General features: G+C 49.0%; 1 protein-coding gene across 5 annotated transcripts in view; it reads left to right on the top strand.

Moving 5' to 3' along the window:
• PLEKHG4 (pleckstrin homology and RhoGEF domain containing G4) overlaps positions 1 to 7,705 on the top strand; it is an 85,453-nt gene extending 77,748 nt beyond the window's left edge. The window contains exons 17-24 of one of the 5 annotated variants that reach the window (XM_041458583.1): positions 174 to 398; positions 1,308 to 1,478; positions 1,956 to 2,133; positions 2,773 to 2,889; positions 2,976 to 3,242; positions 3,830 to 4,026; positions 4,562 to 4,637; positions 5,849 to 7,705. In XM_041458583.1, coding sequence (XP_041314517.1) covers positions 174 to 398; positions 1,308 to 1,478; positions 1,956 to 2,133; positions 2,773 to 2,889; positions 2,976 to 3,242; positions 3,830 to 4,026; positions 4,562 to 4,603 — 1,197 coding nt within the window. In that variant the 3' untranslated portion in view covers positions 4,604 to 4,637; positions 5,849 to 7,705. Of the gene's footprint in view, positions 1 to 173; positions 399 to 1,307; positions 1,479 to 1,955; positions 2,173 to 2,772; positions 2,890 to 2,975; positions 3,243 to 3,829 lie in introns of all 5 variants that reach the window. The other 4 variants (XM_041458581.1, XR_005954407.1, XM_041458582.1 and 1 more) reach the window with 4 other exon arrangements.
• The last annotated feature ends 8,976 nt before the right edge of the window (positions 7,706 to 16,681 follow it).

The raw sequence follows: 16,681 nt of genomic DNA, 5'->3' as shown, positions 1-16,681 counted from the left end.
GTGAAGGCTTGAAAAAGGAGCCCAGCACATAGCAGCATTGGTCCTATGGCCTTGCATTTCCCCAAGAGTACTCATTTTCCCTGAGTACCCCAGTCAAGAGGTGTCAGTGCTTGCCTGGGGGCACAGGGTTCTCCTTGGGGAGGCTGCTGCCTTCACTCTGCTGCATTTCTCAGTTCAAGCAGGTGCAGCTGGGGGATAAGATGGATCTGGCCTCCTACCTGCTGAAGCCCATCCAGCGGATGAGCAAATATGCCCTGCTCCTGAAGGACCTGATCAAGGAGTGCAGCGAGGCACAAGAGCAGGAGCTGGTCTATCTCCGTGCTGCTGAGGAGATGGTGAAGTTTCAGCTCCGGCATGGAAATGACCTGCTGGCCATGGATGCCATCCGTGACTGTGATGTACGTTCAAGAGTCTTCCCCTTTCCAGGGCAACAGAGCCACACTTATTCCCCTTCTCTAGACTTGGGGTCTTTGGATTGTACGGTGAGCCTCTCCTCAGGTTCCCCCAGTGATCAGAGTGCTGTCTGCCAGTGCAGCATATCAGGACTGCTGAGGCATGGGGCACGGGAGCAGTGGGGCCTGGAGGTCTCCTTGATTTCCTAGGGCAGACAGCCTGGGTGCTGCTACCTGAGCTGGGTGAGCTGCTTGTAGTAAACATGCTCGCAGATGCTTACCAGTGATGGGAGGCATCCTGGAAGCCCTTGCAGATGGCGTCCTGCAGGCTGCTTTGGACCTTCCATCTCTTGAGCTGTCAAAAGGGTCAGGCAGATTGCAAGAAGGAATTCAAACTGATGCCAATGCCAAGGGTAGGGCAAAATCAACTAAGCGGTACTTGGAGAGGCATGCAAAGTGCAGCACTGGAGAAGGAGAAACCCCAGGCCTCAGGGTGGAGTAGGATCAGTCTTGGTCAGGAAGAACTGAGGAGCTGGTCTTCTGACCCAGATGGGCTCCTCGCAGTGGATGGAACTCATTTCCTCCCCAAGAGAAAGCTCTGGCTGCTGCCTGCTGTTGCCACTCCAGAGGTTTGTCACAGATCTGCACAGGGTGACAGAAGAGGGTCATCTGTGGGTTACACTTAGGAGAAAGGTTCAGCTCTCCCCTGAGCTTGGAGGCAGTTGTTTCAGCCTGATGTGGTCCCCAGCAATGCCATGCAGCCCGACTTCTTTGAGAGCCCTCTTAAGATGTCAGGTAGCTGAGACTTCTTCACCACCTGGGCTACAGCCATATGGGACCATGTTCTCCAAGTCCAGGTCTAGGGCTGCCTGGGCCTGCTGGTGGAGTCTTACAAGGATGTCCTCTCGTGTCCAGGTAAACCTGAAGGAGCAGGGGCAGCTGGTGCGGCAGGACGAGTTCACCATCTGGCTGGGCCGCAGGAAGTGCCAGCGACACGTCTTCCTCTTTGAGGACCTCATCCTCTTCAGCAAGCCCAAGAGGATTGAGGGTGGCTTTGATGTGTATATCTACAAGCGCTCCTTCAAGGTAAGGGCAGCCCTGCAGCTCCCTCTTGTGTGGGAGGTGTCCATGGCTGGTTTCCCCATGGCACATGCCTCTGAAATGGGAAGCAGGAGCACCTTCAGGAGAAGAGCTGCACCCACCACTTCTAAGCCTCCTCCAAACCATGCAGTGATGCCAGAAGGGGATATTTCACTCATTAATGCCTAGGCCCTCTGTGCTGTGGGATCTGGGGCCAGAATTTTCTGAGAGTCATGGGGTATGGGGGAAAGGCAGTGTGTACATGGAAGGGAAGTGGTGGTAATTCTGGATGGAGCACTAGAAACTGCCTGAGCTGTCTGTGCTCAGCCATGTCCAGGACATACCTGCTGCTTTCCAGACTCTCAGGCTCTTTCTTCCTAGGTCTGCTAAGCTGGGGATAGCAATAGCTCTAGGTTCAAGCAGCTCACTCCTTTTGCTGCTGCTGCAGTCTGGTTTGTGCTTTGCTTTTCCTCTTCCTCACAGACTGCAGACATTGGTCTGACGGAGAACTGTGGAGACAGCGGCCTGCGCTTTGAGATCTGGTTCCGAAGACGGAAGTCCAGTGATACCTACATCCTCCAGGCCAGCTCAGCTGAGACTAAGCAGGCCTGGACCAGGGACATTGCCAAAATCCTGTGGCAGCAGGCAGCCCGCAATAAAGGTGTGATTCCTTCCTGGAATTCCTTCTGTGCCGCAAAAGGTGCGGGAGCCCTGTTCAGCTCATGCTGTCCTGAGTAGGTTTGGATCCTGTTACCAGGCAGCTCTCTGCAGCAAGCAGCTGTGTGCCAGCATGCAGCCTCAGGAGCATGTGCTGGGCTTGGCTGGGCATGTCCCTTCCCTGCCCCTCATCCCCAGAGAACTCCACTGGTCCAAGCTCTGTATGACTGTAGACACCCACCTGTTCTCCATGAACAGAAGATCCACACTCAGGGGTCCCTGTCCTGTGAGCACAGGCTGTGGACCTGAAAGACTTGCTGGTCTCCCCAGTGATCTGGGCCACTACTGGAGCTCACTACTGAATCATGCTGACCAAGTCCCTCCTGTCCCCCACAGGCTTCCCGCTTGGCAAGACTCTAGTAGGTGGCATGGCACTGAGCTACTTGGCTGGAGTAGGGCATGATTGCTTGTTCCTGGAGGCTCCACAGCGCTGGGGAGGGCAGCAAGGGGAGAAGAGATCTAATCTCAGCAGTTCAGAAACAGCCCAGCCCAGGAGTGCTCTAATCTGTGGCTGAATAATGCCTGTGGGGAGTGTTGGGTTGGGTCAGCCTCACAATGTGGCTGTGGGTCTCTTCCTCTCCAGAAATCCGTATGCAGGAGATGGTCTCCATGGGTGTGGGTAACAAGCCATTCCTGGATATCAAACCCAGTGAGGCAGCTATTAATGACCGTGCTATCGACTACATCATGAAAGGCAGAGGTAGGTGCCAGCTGTGCCTTCCCCCTTGATCCACGTGAGTGAGGCAGGACTGGTTCTCAGGGGGTTTTTTGTATGTTTTCTGTCAGGTGCCAGGACCAGAGCCTCAATTGCAGTGTCTCTGTTTGACCATTCCAACCCCTTCAAGAGGACACAGACGCAGCTCTCCACCGGCAGCACCCCCACTGCCTATTCCCCTTCCTCCTCCTCCTCCCTGCTGGGGCCCCTCAACCTCCACATGTACCTGGACCAGGCTCTGCTGCCAGGGGTCCTGGCCCCCAGACGCCCTTTTGACATCAGCACTTGCATTGAGGAAGATGAGCTGGAGCACGAGACGAGCAGCCAGCCCTCGATGAGTACGTATGGCCCTGCTGCTCTGCAGCCCCTGGGATGTGTGGGCTCATCCCTGCACCTTATTCTGTGCTGTGTGGTCAGACCAGGCTTGCTGGGGTCATGGCAGTCCCTGTCTCCTACCCAGACCAGGGAATGAGGGCCCTGCCCTTCTATGCCAGCTCTGTCTCAGATTCCATGAAGGGAGTTAGCTCAAATACAGGGCTTATAAAGTACCTGCTGAGCTGCAGCCCTATCCATGGCAGGCTTGGTGCTGTGTACTGATGCTGCTGTGGTCTTGGGGACATGTGTCCCTGCTCCTCTGGTATGAAGAGCTCTGTCCCTTACCCTCACCAGCCTGGACCGGTGACCCTTTGCCTTCCCTTGTGTGAACTTCATTGGCCAGCTCATACCAGTTACCAGCATCATTTTAACTACTTCCTTGTATTGGTTTCTTGTCTGTGGCCTTAAAGAGGCCCAGACAGAAGTGTGGGTGATCTGTGGGCTTGTGTGGCCAGTGCCTTTGCAGACAGGTACATTATCAAGTGTATGTGGCATGGGTTATGTGCAGCCCAAAGTTGTGGTTATGGGTGACCTTCCTCTCTTTCCCCAGCAACAGAGAGCTCAGAGTCGTCGCACTGCATGTCAGCCACTGGCTCCAGCGGCTCCGACAGTGGCTGTGTCTCCAACGTCCCACAAGAAAGCTTCTGTGAAGACATGGGCTCGCCCCCTTACATGCCCGTAGGCCCACAACACAGCTCTGCCATGGAGGGCAGACCCAGGTTCACAAACAGCCAGTACATTTCTGCAGTAAGTGCAAGCAGCCAAAACACTCTCTTCACTTTGCCTGCTCCTGTAACTGCCTCCCCATTTCAAGCCACTCCCTCTCACAGGGGGACCGAAGATGCTGCTTTTGGGCTTGGGGTGACTGTGGGGAAGTGACGTTTCCTCTTGCAGAGACTCTCATCCTCTGGGGTGGGCAAGAGCCCTCTGGTGCAGGAGCCACCCCTGCGGTGGCCAGGATCCCTGAGGAGATGAGCTGGAAAGGACCTGCAGTGCTGGAGGCTGCACAAGGAAGAGATGTTGCACAAAGAGGAGCTATAATGCTGCCGTGGGCTGGGGTACATATATAACCTCCTGGAATGGCTGGAGCTCTGCTGCCAAGCTTCTTTCTTGGGAGGTTTGGGCCTTTTTTGGGGAATGATGAGAGGGAGTAGTGGGAGCCTGTTGCTCTGAAATGTCGGTGTGTTCCTGAGAGTTCTCAGCTGCTTCCCTTCCCACTAGATCGTGTCCTGATGCTGTTGTCCTCTAACCCCATACTAACACTGGCTTCTCTCTTCTGCAGAAAGCAGGCCAGGTCACCATAAGTCCCTCAAGAATAGTGTGAGCCCCTCGGCCCCGCCTCAGGAAGTGGAGTTGTTGTAAGTAGCCCCTGCAGGGGATTTTCCAGCAGTTCTGAGTGCTGGTCAGGCGTGTCAGTAGCTCTGAGTCAGGGGAACCTCACCCTCAGCTCCTCTGTGAGTTTTCCCCATGCATTCCTGACTGGTCTCTGAGGCTCTGATTCATCTGGTTACAGAGGAGCAGCTCCCATGGAGCCACACTCTGAACAGCTGGTCTGATGCTTTCTGTCTTGCAGAAGCAAAACAAACAAAATCACATTCAGGTAGTAAAGGCTTGATCACCTCCTGAGTGTTCAGATGAGCTGCTTTCCTCTGAATGCTGCCCACCTGTCTAACCACTAATCTGTTTCTTGTGGCTGTTTGCCAAAATCCTGTTCTTAGTCCCTCTGAACTGTCCTGGGGAATCACAGTATTTTCCCCAAGGTAGATTTATCCCACAGTTTCCTTTGAACCTCCAAGGGTAATGGTACTTTACCAGGCAAAGGAACCTGCTAGGTTATGGTCAGGTTATGGTCAGCTCCGAGGGAGCTGCCAGATGTTGCTTCAGTATTTGGTGATTTTGGGAGGATGCCTTATCTGTGAGGAAGTCGCTGTTGATCCAAGGAGGGTGAACCCTGAGAGGATTTGCAGCCAAGCAGGGCTCCTGCTTGTGGCTGGCAGCCCTTGGTGTCACGTCAAGACCCACTCAAACCAGCCTACTCTTGGCCCAGCCTTTTCCTCTCTGTCCTTAGGGCTGAGCCTCCCTTTTCACAGGGAGCAGAGGGGTACAAGCATGAGAGAGGCAGAATTAGGGCTCGAATGGTCAAGGCACAGGGTGGTGAACGGCTTGTAGGTTTGGCACTGTGGGGTGTGACATCATGCAAAGCCCATGGCTCGTGACCTGCAGGTGCAGGAGTTCAGAACCAGCTGTACAGAACCAGCCAAGGTTCAGATTTAAGATCCTGAGCCCCTTCTGGAGGGTCACAAATGAGACTTTTGAAGTGGCCACAGAAGCAGCAGGGACAGCAGCACATAGCCTTTGGGTGACTCCTGAGGCACAGAGGGAAGAGCTGTGCTTCTCCAGTAAGGCTCTTCCACTAAAATATTCTTTCCCCACTGAAATTTACCTCTGACAAACAGTGGATTTCAAGTGTTTGTGAAGTCACTGCTGGCCAGGACGGAGGGCCCTGTGGCATCCTGCCACATCACGGGAGTGCAGCTGGTCTAACCCATTGCACGGTGCTGTGTTCCAGGTTTGATTGCCATTTCAAACTCACTGAAGACCCCAGGCCTCTGACCAGCAGAAGGACACAGTCTCCATCCGTGAAGATATTTTTTGTCCATTATCAGGCTCTTTCAAACAGCCCAAAACCTGACCTCTGCCTGAGGCGAAGTCCCAGGAAGGCTTCTGTCAACTAAATGTAATAGCTTTGGTGTTGGATGGGACCTTGGGCATTTAGAACTTATTAGCCCTATATTTATAAGTAACATAGCAGTTTGGGAAAAAAAAAAAGTATTATTTTTAAAGCTATGAGTTGTACAGATTTTTATTACAAGTGACTCTGTTACTATTTGTTGTGTAAGCTGCACATTTTATAAAGTTTTTGGAAGGACATGAAGAGAAATTGAGGTATTTAAAAAAAGTAGTCTAACTTTCTGTTTCAGGGTTATAGTGACCTGAAGCTCAAGATTTAACGTCCTTCCTTATGTTCTAAATATGTCTATCGTAGCAATAATTTATTTCCTTGGCTTAATACTTTCATCCTAATAAAAGCAATTTCATTGTTATGAATTGTTTCTTCAGATGGTTCTTTCAGTGCCTTGGTGCTGAGCTAATCTCTCTCATAACCATCTGTCAGCTTTGCCACTCTGCCTGTGCCACCTCTGCTCTGACTGCCAGCTCCATCTGTAAATCCTCAGTGCATTCACCAGAGAAGGGGGAGATGCCCAGGCAGAGACTCCCCTGATGCCAGTGGGGAGGCTGACCCAGAGAGGGGCTTTGGAGCAGCCAGCAGTAGGAGTGAGGAAGAGGGAGCTGTCTGGTGGAGCTCAGGAGGCACCAAAGTTCCTGGCTCTAATTTTAGCCACTCGCCCCCTGTAGCTGCTGTCCCAGTGCAAGTTTCTCTCTTGCCCTGCTGGCTCAGGTTTCAGTGGCTTAGTTCAGGCTCCATTGTGCTTTGTCCTGGCTGTGCCCCTGGTTTTGGACTGACAGGGACTGGCTCCTTGCTTCATCTCTGACTCAGCCCCTCTTCTGGTACTTCAGTCCCACTGTTGTGGCTTGTTTGAGGAGCTTTGGATGTGCTGGCATTCGAGACCAACAGGTTTTGAGTGTAATGGGCTGATCATAATGCTGAACCTTAAGTGCACGTTGTTTGAAGTAACACAGCATAACTGGAGGACAAACGAGCCCTGTGTTCCAAGGTGGCTTTTTCATGAGTAACTTCCAAGGTCACTGTGTGGCTGTGACACCCTCCCTCTGTTCTTGGACAAAATGAAAATTAGCATTTCTGGAAACAGTGCTTACTTGGCTGCCAAGCTCCTGTTTACTCCTGGTTTATGCAGGGCTGTAAATCAGGCTCCTGCAGGTGTGAGAGAAGTGCTACATTTGGCCTGAGGAAGAAGATGGAGTAGTAATTGATATAACTGCAGTTTTCTCCCCTTGGCAGACTGGGGTGTTACATCCCACAGCCACCCTGGAAACAGTGTTCCTTAAAGTTTGGAAATTCCTGTACTGTATGTAAAACACTTGTTTATTTTTAATAAGCTGGATGTTTTTAAACCTTGTTCTTTTTTCAGACAGCAAAGAAAATACGTTTGACACCTTTGTACAAAATTGCGTGGGAAACAGTTATACAGGGAATATTTTACAAGTTGCTATTTTGAGATAATTGCTGGGTTAGTGCAAGGTTTCTGGACTGTCAAGACAGCAATAGCTCATGTCACAAGAGGGAGAGGAGTTACTAATGCAACAAGAGGAACATGAAACGTCTGGAATTTCTCAGTTTCAAAGGTTTCTAAATTGCTGGAAAAACCTTTAGCATTGTTTACCTGACACTCTTTTTTCAGGGTTTGATTGATTTGTCTAATAAAGGTTATTTTCTTTATATGAATCTTACTTGCATTGTGTCATGATTGCAGCATGGGAGCCTGGGCTGCAGGAGGAGACAGGGAGCACTGAGAGGAGCAGTTGTCCCTGGGGTGTCTAAATCCCCCCTCAGAGTACTGGGGACTGGTTGAAGTAACATTTCTCTGACCAAATCTAACCCAGCAGGTTGTTGGAGTGAGGCTGATGGTGCCTTTTCATTTTAAACACTGAAAAGTACACAAACAATTTTTCCCCCCATTCCATATCTGGCACCCAAACACTGAGAAAAAATATTTGGTTTTATTGGCGTAAGTAGAAATCTTTCCATTGCCAACCTTGACTTCCACAGAGTGAGCTGGATGTTGGGAATCCCAGATTAGACAATGCATTTTTGAGAGGGTGCAGCCAAAATAAATGAGCTCCTAAACCACAGGTGTTTCCCTGAAATCTTTGTCAGAATTGGAATTTTCAATACTTTTTCCAGCCTTTCTACAAGAAGTGACATTCTCTGTCTCTTCTTTCTTTTTTTCTCCCCCTTTAACTAACCAGGGATAGATAAAATCTGATATTGAAAAGCAGGAATCCCACTCTGCTCAGGACACACCTCACATGGAAAATTCACGGTGGCATTTTCCACAGGGAATCCCCTGAAGGGGGTAGATGGGTTCCATGAACTCTTTGGAAATCCACCCTTCCCAGGAGCACCATTATCTCTGCTAGTGATGGCCATTGTGCTTGGCCCTACCCAGTTTGTACGCCCAACAATTCCCAGTCATAGCTTGGCCATTCAGGTTTTAGAGTTGTAAAATCCTGGAATGGGTTGGAAGAAACCTTAAAGGCCATCTCATTCAAGCCCTCTGCCGTGGGCAGTGCCACCCTCCACTAGAGCAGGTCACTCCCAGCCCCGTCCAGCCCAGCCTTGGACACTTGCAGGAATGGGGAGTGCAAGAATTCTGATTTGGTGGAATGTGGAATATTCACATGACCCTGGTGTTTTAAGGCATCTCAATTTGTGACGATGGGTAAATTTTATAGACCCAGCAGATTGCTGCGCCTGTGAAGGGAGGGTGCCCTCTCCTGTAAGCTCCCTGACTTCTCCTGACCATGCAGTTTTGGAAAGCGTTTTTCAGCCTTAGAGCAGGGACACCAGCAGAGGGGGCAGATGGAGTGTTTTTCAGCTGGACTAATCTGACTTTGCTGATCTCGCCCTAAAATAAACACCCAAAAAAAATCTGAAAAGATTTGCAGTTTGCCTTTTTGTTAAAGATGTGCAGACCTTGCACAAATCCGTGATCACAGACTGGTTTGGGTTGCAAAGGGCTTTAAAAATCACCTTGTTCCAGCCCCCTGCCGTGGACAGAGACGCCTTACAATGGACCAGGTGCTCCAAGCCCGGTCCAGCCTGGCCTTGGACGCTTCCAGGGATGGGGAATGCAGGAGTTGTAGCTCAGTGGGGTGTGGTCCTGGCCATAGCTCAACAGGGCCACGGTAAATGTCACTGAACACTGTTTGTTAATGCAGTAGCACACTACTGAGTTTTGCTGCTCTTCCTCTCCCAGCCTTTGGAGATGGAACATCTTTAAACACTGCCTAAAAAAAAAAAAAAATAGAAAAAAAAAGATGGTGGTAAATGCAAAATGTTAATATTTGATGTTAGAAATATCAAGAAGCATAACGTTTTTGATACAATTCCATTAAAAAAAAAAGAAATTGGAAATCAGAAGAAAGAGTTTAGATAAAGCTTAGAAGAAATGCAGATATTAATGTTTGAAAATAGACTTTTCATCCAGCCAGGATGTACAGACTCACCCTTCACTGGCACAAGACAAAATTACACTTCAATTAAAATAGAAAATGCTTACGGATGTATAGCAAATTAAATCTTTGTTAGAGATACCCATTTGGTATTTTCATTTATGCAGATACAGAGCGTAGGGGAAGAGGAAGAACTGTCACTTTCCTGTTGCACATGACAGTAAATTCAGTGGTGAATTTACCATAATAAATTAATTGGAATGAATTTATTTTCAGGCCAACTGAACCTGCTCACGGAGCAGTAGAAAGGGCACTACCACCTTTTCCAGATTAAAACATTTGTATTCAATAAGATGGGGAGGTATAAAATTGTCCTCAAACACAGCAGCTGCTTTCTTTAACTGCAGTTAGTTAAAAACAAAACCATTAAATGAGCTCTTATGGAAAGGTCAAGCATGAAATTTGGAGCAGCTTCTTTGCTCACCAAGCAGGGCAGATGGGCTGAAAGTGAAATTTATTTGGATACCTATCAGGAGCATTGATAACACAAACTCTGTCATGTTCTCCTGCAAACAATATTATCTAAGAATGAAAAAAGTATAGAAAAACCAGCATAGAAAATCCCACTTGGCCTGCAAGAAAGGCTTCAGCTGCAGAATTAATGCTCATAGGATAAATTCAACAGAGCTGAGAAAAATGAAGGTGTCCAAACACAAAACTCTGTCGGTTTTATGATTAATCAATGAGTAATTTATGATTATCAGCCTTACCCTGTGCAGGAGCTGCTTTCCACAACAGAGATTCAGGAGACAGAGTGACTTTACTTTTGGGAATTGAGAAATACCAGTCACTGACATTAAAATGAATTAACTCTTCTTCTGCAGATCCCACAACGCTCTCTGGTTCTTCCACAGAAAACACTGAGGAGCAAGAACAAACCTGTAAATCTTAGAACAGCCTGATGTCTGGAAGGTTTTTAGGCTATTTCTCATACAAATGGCCACAGAAAAGGGAGTCAAAAGCTTGTCTGGAAAAGGTTGGTGGGGGGGAGGGAAACCCTCTGTAAATGGATGCAAGAATTAAACTCAGCAGATTCCAGAGACAGCCTGTAGCTCCAGACTGCACTGATAATCGAAGATGATGTGGGGAACAGGACTTCTTCATAGATAATCACATCATCTTCTCATTGCTGATGCTGTTCAAGCAAGAAAGATGAAAAATTTTAAGAAACGCAGCTGGATAGTAAAGTCTTGATATTTCTGAGGTTCAATCCAATTTTAGGGGACAGTGGGAAAAAAGACAGGACCATCAAAACACCCTCATGACACCATTGCTCCAAGGAAACTCCTCCCAGATATTCCTGAGGGAATTCAGGCCGCTCAGGCTGCTGTTTGATGGGCAGCAGTGCCCAGCCAGCAGCTGCCCCTGCACAAAGGGGCCTCAGCCCTGCTCCCAGCCAGGGCTTGTGCCTTCGCCTTCGCCTTCATCTTCATCTTCATCTTCATCTTCATCTTCATCTTCATCATCCCCATCCCCAGGAAGGGGCAGGGCTGCAATTTATTTAAAAGCCAATTAACACAATGCTAATGTGACAGATCTCTTTAATTAGATGCTCTTTGTGTCATTTCTTAGAACAGGGAACAGGTGAGAAGCAAGACACAAATAATAAAAAAAAACCCAAGGAAATTTGGAATATGGCAGCTAATAAATTAATTAATCCATATGATCATGTGGGATTTTTAGTTAAAAAAAAAACTAAAGAGGGCTGTAGACAAAGATATATGAGTGCTCACCAATACTTCATTAATATTTTATTAGTATACATTAATATTTTATTATTTACATATTTTAACTATTTTTCAGAATAATATTTTTTAATTCCTCTGGAGATAATGTCAGCATTAAAAAAAGAGCATCAGCATGAATACATGCAAACTCCATATCTTAATATCTATATTTTTTAATGTCTACATTTTATTTTTAAAATATCTGTATTTTATCTTTGTTAATAATTTGTACTTTAAATATTACTATCTAAATAAATCTGTGCAATTACACCTGCAATTCTGGGCAGTGTCACAAGAAATGATGTTGCACGGCTGTCCAAAGACAGGCCAAACCTGTAGCAATGACACAAACAGGAGGGTGCTGAGCTCTTCCCTCCTCTGCTCCATACCCCCCTGTTCCTGACATGCACAAGGCAGGGATAACACTGCAGATGCTGCAGGGAAATGAAGCAAAAATCTGTTTCCAATTAGGTCTCAAAAAAAAAAAAAAATCCATAGAAACTTTTCTGTTTAGAATTGTTTCCTGACATCACCTGAGCCTCCTGCCAAAACTCCAGATTATCTTGGTGTGTTCCAGACTTTACTGCTTGTTTAAGTTATTTTTTTCGCACACCTATGCAGGAAGGCTTGGAAAAAGTTGGTTTTTTTTCTTTAGAAGTGTGTTTGAGACAAGTACTTCAAAGCAGTGACAGAAAGGTTTGCTTAAACTCTCACCACGTTTCGTTCACGGACATCCATCGCTTCCGAGGGCTCAGCAGCACCGCTGGAAAGGCTCCCAGGGCTTACCAGACGTCGGGAAAACTCTACAGAAGTGATTCATTTCTTGTAACATTTATGACCCTTGTGATTTTGGGGATTTGGGGTTTGTTTTCTTATGTCTTGTCTCATCCCAAAGGGATTATCTGATTCGGTAGCTGGATGAAAGGCTTTGGGGGAAGCGTGTGGCAGCTTCCACCCTACAAGAGATGGATCAGGCTGCTGCTCCCAGCCACTGCATCTCCAGGAATCAAACAGCCACAGAGTAAAGAGAAATGGAAGGATCCTTCAGAGCCTCCTGAGCATTGAGTAAGTGGGGCTGATGTGCTTTATAGGGCTCATGAGAACTGATACAGAGCAACCACACACGTGTGCTGCCAGGGCCAGATGTGCACTATTGGCATTTTCCAGGAGCTTGGAGTCACGGTACAGCAAGAATGGAGTTACTCTAAGGAAGCCAGAGCATCGTAGGGTGGATACCTGGGCTGCTGAAGGACCAAAATAAACTTTTTTACAAACAGAATGTGCAGCCTCTCACAGGCAGCTCTGGAGATTTTCTGCTGTGTGTAACCTCCAGCTGCTGCGTCCCCTTTGTCCCTCAGAGCAGCCCAGCCTGGTAGAAAGGTGCTCAGAAAGCAGCACCTGCAAACTCACCCACCCTTCTCCCTTCTGATGAGTTATTTTGGGGAAATGTCTGAGGTGCCAGGTGTTATTTCCAGGACTGGAAGTGAAACAACTGACTGAACTCCAGGAGCCCGGGGCTGTTGTGCAGGACAGGCAGAGGTGTGGGCTGGGCACAGGCTGGGCACAGCTCACCTGTCACAGCAGGACGTGGTGCCTTGTCCCAGCAGAATTCCTCCAGCCGTGTCTGCTTCTCGTAATGCCCCCCACTGCTGGCAAATGGATGGACATGGGCACAACAGAGAGCTATTTTGGGGACATTAACACACATTATACCCTTAATGAGGCTGGAACTGGTCACAGACTTCTAAGCCAAGTCATGAAAATGCCAGTTCAGTGAGCAGCACATCAGGAATAGTCTCTGCCTGATGAAACCTTTTCTTTTTTATAAAAATACCTTAGGTCAAAACAGAGAGGAGACTTGATTGCCTTTTGCAGTCAGAGATGTGGTTGCTCCACTGATGTGCTTCCAGCTGTCTTAGCACGTGCTATTGATCTCTTGGAACAGCTTCTATCTGTTATTAAGGACTGTCAGCAATCTCTGCATGAAATATTAAAATGAATCTTGGCTGTAGGTGCAGGTTGTCAAACACAGAGCTCTGGGCTACAAGCTTAGAGCTCCAAGTACAAGTGTTTTAAAATGTGATTTTGAATAAATGGAAATCAGCCTGGAGAAGAGAGGAGGAGACCTTAGAGCACCTTCCAGTCCCTAAAGGGGCTCCAAAAGAGCAGGAGGGAGACTTTGGACAAAGGCATGGAGTGCCAGGACATGGGGGAATGGCTTCACACTGACAGAGGGCAGGATTAGATTGGATATTGGGAAGAAATTCTCCCCTGGGAGGGTGGACAGGCCCTGGCACAGGGTGCCCAGAGCAGCTGTGGCTGCCCCTGGATCCCTGGAAGTGGTCAAGGCCAGGCTGGACAGTGGAAAGTGTCCCTGCCCATGGCAGGGGGTTGGAAATAAAGGATCTTTAAGATCCCTTCTTGTCCCAAATATTCTATAGTTCCATGATGAAATCAGTGTATCAGTTTTGGAAAAATATCCTTGCAGCAGGTGCCCTCTCCCAAATGCCTGCTTATCATTTAATCTCTTTTCTGCAACAATCTTGCCCCGAGTCTTTACTATCCACAAACCATCCTGCTGCAGCAGCTGACTAAAGAGAGCAGCCACACTGTTCCCAAACCCCTCTTCCAGCTGAGAAATGCAGCAGTCATGAGAAATGCACCCTCATGCCCACTGGGAAGATGTGCATCACACACCTGTGAAGCTGTGCACACAGCTCTGGGTCATTCTGGAGGTCAGAGCAATTGTACAGTTGTGCTCTGTACAGGGAACAAAACAGACATTAAATATGCACCACGTCCAGTTTCACCTTGCGTGGTATCTCCTGTTGTATTTAAATCTGGTGAATCCAATCCTTGCCTTTTGTTTTCTTTCTCTGCATCTTCCTGCTTCCATCTCCCGCTGCGTTCCCACAACTCTGCTGCAGTTATTACATTAACAAAGTGCAGGGATGAGTCCTGGATAATAACATTTTATCTGGAACCACGCCATGCTGGGAAGATGGTAATTTAGTTAATTGAATTCCATCTAAGAGGGTACTGAATCAATATTCCAGCTCAGTGCTGGAGCACGTGGCTGGCAGTGAAGCACTGCCTGGAGCACGCGTGGTCACAGCAATCTCAGGGCACTGACAGGAGCAGCTTGAATTCAAGTGTTGGGTTTAAGTGACAGAAGCTGCACTCTGAATCTTGTCTGAACACGATTTACAGCCTTGTCTGTGTGTTTTGGAAACATTGTCCATCAGGCTAGCAGTGAAATGGAAAAGTACTGAGGAAGCAGGGCAGGTACAGCTGCACAGGGGAGGTGTTTGCCAGGACCTGCTCTGCACCAGCACAGTGCCCTCCGAGGAGGGATGTTCCCTGGGGAGATGTTTGGACAACACAGGAGCTCTTCTTGGTGATCCTGCACAGGGACAGAAAGGGTAAAACCCCCTGGGCATATTGGTATCCACTATTTCCCTCTCCTAGGAACAAATCTGTATCCTTGAGGGCCAGAGTGATCCATCCTCATCAGTATTTCTGGTCAAATTGCTCATCCTAGAGAGAAATGAGCTCTCAGAGGAGCCAGTTCCCTCATCCCCAGCACACAACTTGCTGTCAAAGCAAGAAGCACGTTAGCCATGAGCCCAGATGATTTTAGAAGCTCTCTAGGGAAGGTACCTTGGGGCAGAAAACACATTTTACAGCTAAATTAATTGCAACCACCCACCTCATCCTTCTGGGCTGCATGAGACATCACCTTGTAAGAGTCTGGGTTTGTCCAAAACCCAGGGGAGGTGGCAGTTTCTGGTGGCAGGGCACCACAGGGGACAAGGTCTGGCACGTCTCTCCACTGTGGGAGCGTGGCCAGAGAGTGGCCAAGGGGGAGAGACAAGTGGGAAGGAGAAAATATCTTCATGTCTGGAGCTTGGACCAACGCACACAGCGCAGACACTGGCTGGGACACGTTCCTCCTGCTGGCTCCTCTGCTGCCAGGGAATTGCAGGCTGCCTGGAAGTGCCTGTCTTGGGCTGGTGAGGAGCCAAGCTCAGAGCAGATGCTTGGCCAGAGGAAGGGCATTAGCAGGAGGAAATGGCTGCAGGCCCTTGGTTTGGGCAGTGTCACTTTTCATCACACAGAGCAGATCTGCAGCTGATGCCCCAAGGTCTCAGCAGCCTGTGGCACTGCTTCAAGCTCCACTGGGGAAAGAGCTGGAGCTGCTGCTCCTGTGGAAGTCTCTTCAGGTTTTGGTCTCCTTGAGTGCTGAGCAATCCAGCTCAGCCTCTCCTTGTGAGCCCTGTGCTCCCCTGCCAACCACTCCAGGAACCTCTGCTTTCCTGCCCACACTGCTCAGGAAAACTGGAGTTTAAAGGCAATATTCCTTGCACCTACCTGTGTCTCCACCTGGATTTGACCACTTTGAGGAGCAGTGGGAGGTATCTGTAGCCAGGTCACAGCCACAGCACTGTAGGTGCTGTTTCTGAAGGGCATTCAGACCCTGCAAGGATGAACAGGGGAGCCTTGGACATGCACACACAGAGCCAGCAGCTCTCAGGACACCATTACACTGGTATTTAGTAAGATTCCCCTTTTTGGTGAGGACCCAGATCAATATCTTACTATTCCCAGAAAGCTGTTCCCATCACCTGAGAGGACATGATTATTTTCAGGCTGATCTGGGGCACTTTGCAGCCAACAGATCCAGCCAGTCTGTACTGGCACGAATTCTCCTGGGGCTGCTTTGGCATCACTGAGATGCCTTTTCCATGCTGGGAACAGGGTGCACTGGAGCTGCCTCCTTGAGCACCAAGAAGGCTGGAAGGGAGAAATTCTGTGTAAACTGTGGAGAAAGCAGTGAAGGACTTGAAGAGGCACTGGAGTGGGTGAGGAGGAGAATCTTTGTGCAGGGGGTGGCAGCAGGTGGGAGCTGTGAGAGCTGTGAGCTCTTACCTGAGCTCTGCAGGGGCTCCACAGGCTGTGGAGAAGCTGCTTCTGTTCAGGATTCAGAGCAGGGAGAGGCTGATGGAGCGGGATGTCCTGGGAGATCCTGCAGTCCTGCCTTGGATGAGCCACCAGCTGAGCAGCAGTGGCATCAGCTGAGCAGCAGCGTGGGGAGGCCCTGGCACAGGCTGGCCAGAGAGGTGTGGATGCCCCGTTCCTTGGAAACACTCACAGCCAGGTTGGACAGGGCTTGGAACAACAGGGTGTCCCTGCTCATGGTGTGAGGGCTGGAATGAGATTGTCTTTAAGGTACCTTCCACCCCAAATAATTCCAGGATTCTGTGGTTCCCAGGCTTGATTTCCCTGTATCAGAAACACATCAACACCTGCAACCCCTGCCGAGCTGTCCCCACATGGGAGCTCCTGTGCTCCACAACCACGTCCTGACCAGGGCCACACACAGGCAGGGGATGAGTCCTGTGGGGCCTGACCTGCTCACCTCTTCCCAAAATACTCTGCCGAGTCTCCAAGGACAGGGC

The sequence above is a fragment of the Pyrgilauda ruficollis genome, unplaced genomic scaffold (genome assembly GCF_017590135.1).
Source record: "Pyrgilauda ruficollis isolate IOZ18807 unplaced genomic scaffold, ASM1759013v1 scaffold13, whole genome shotgun sequence".
Taxonomy (NCBI): Eukaryota; Metazoa; Chordata; class Aves; order Passeriformes; family Passeridae; genus Pyrgilauda; species Pyrgilauda ruficollis.
Note: the sequence above shows the minus strand (reverse complement) of the source record. Positions and strands in the feature narration are given on the sequence as shown.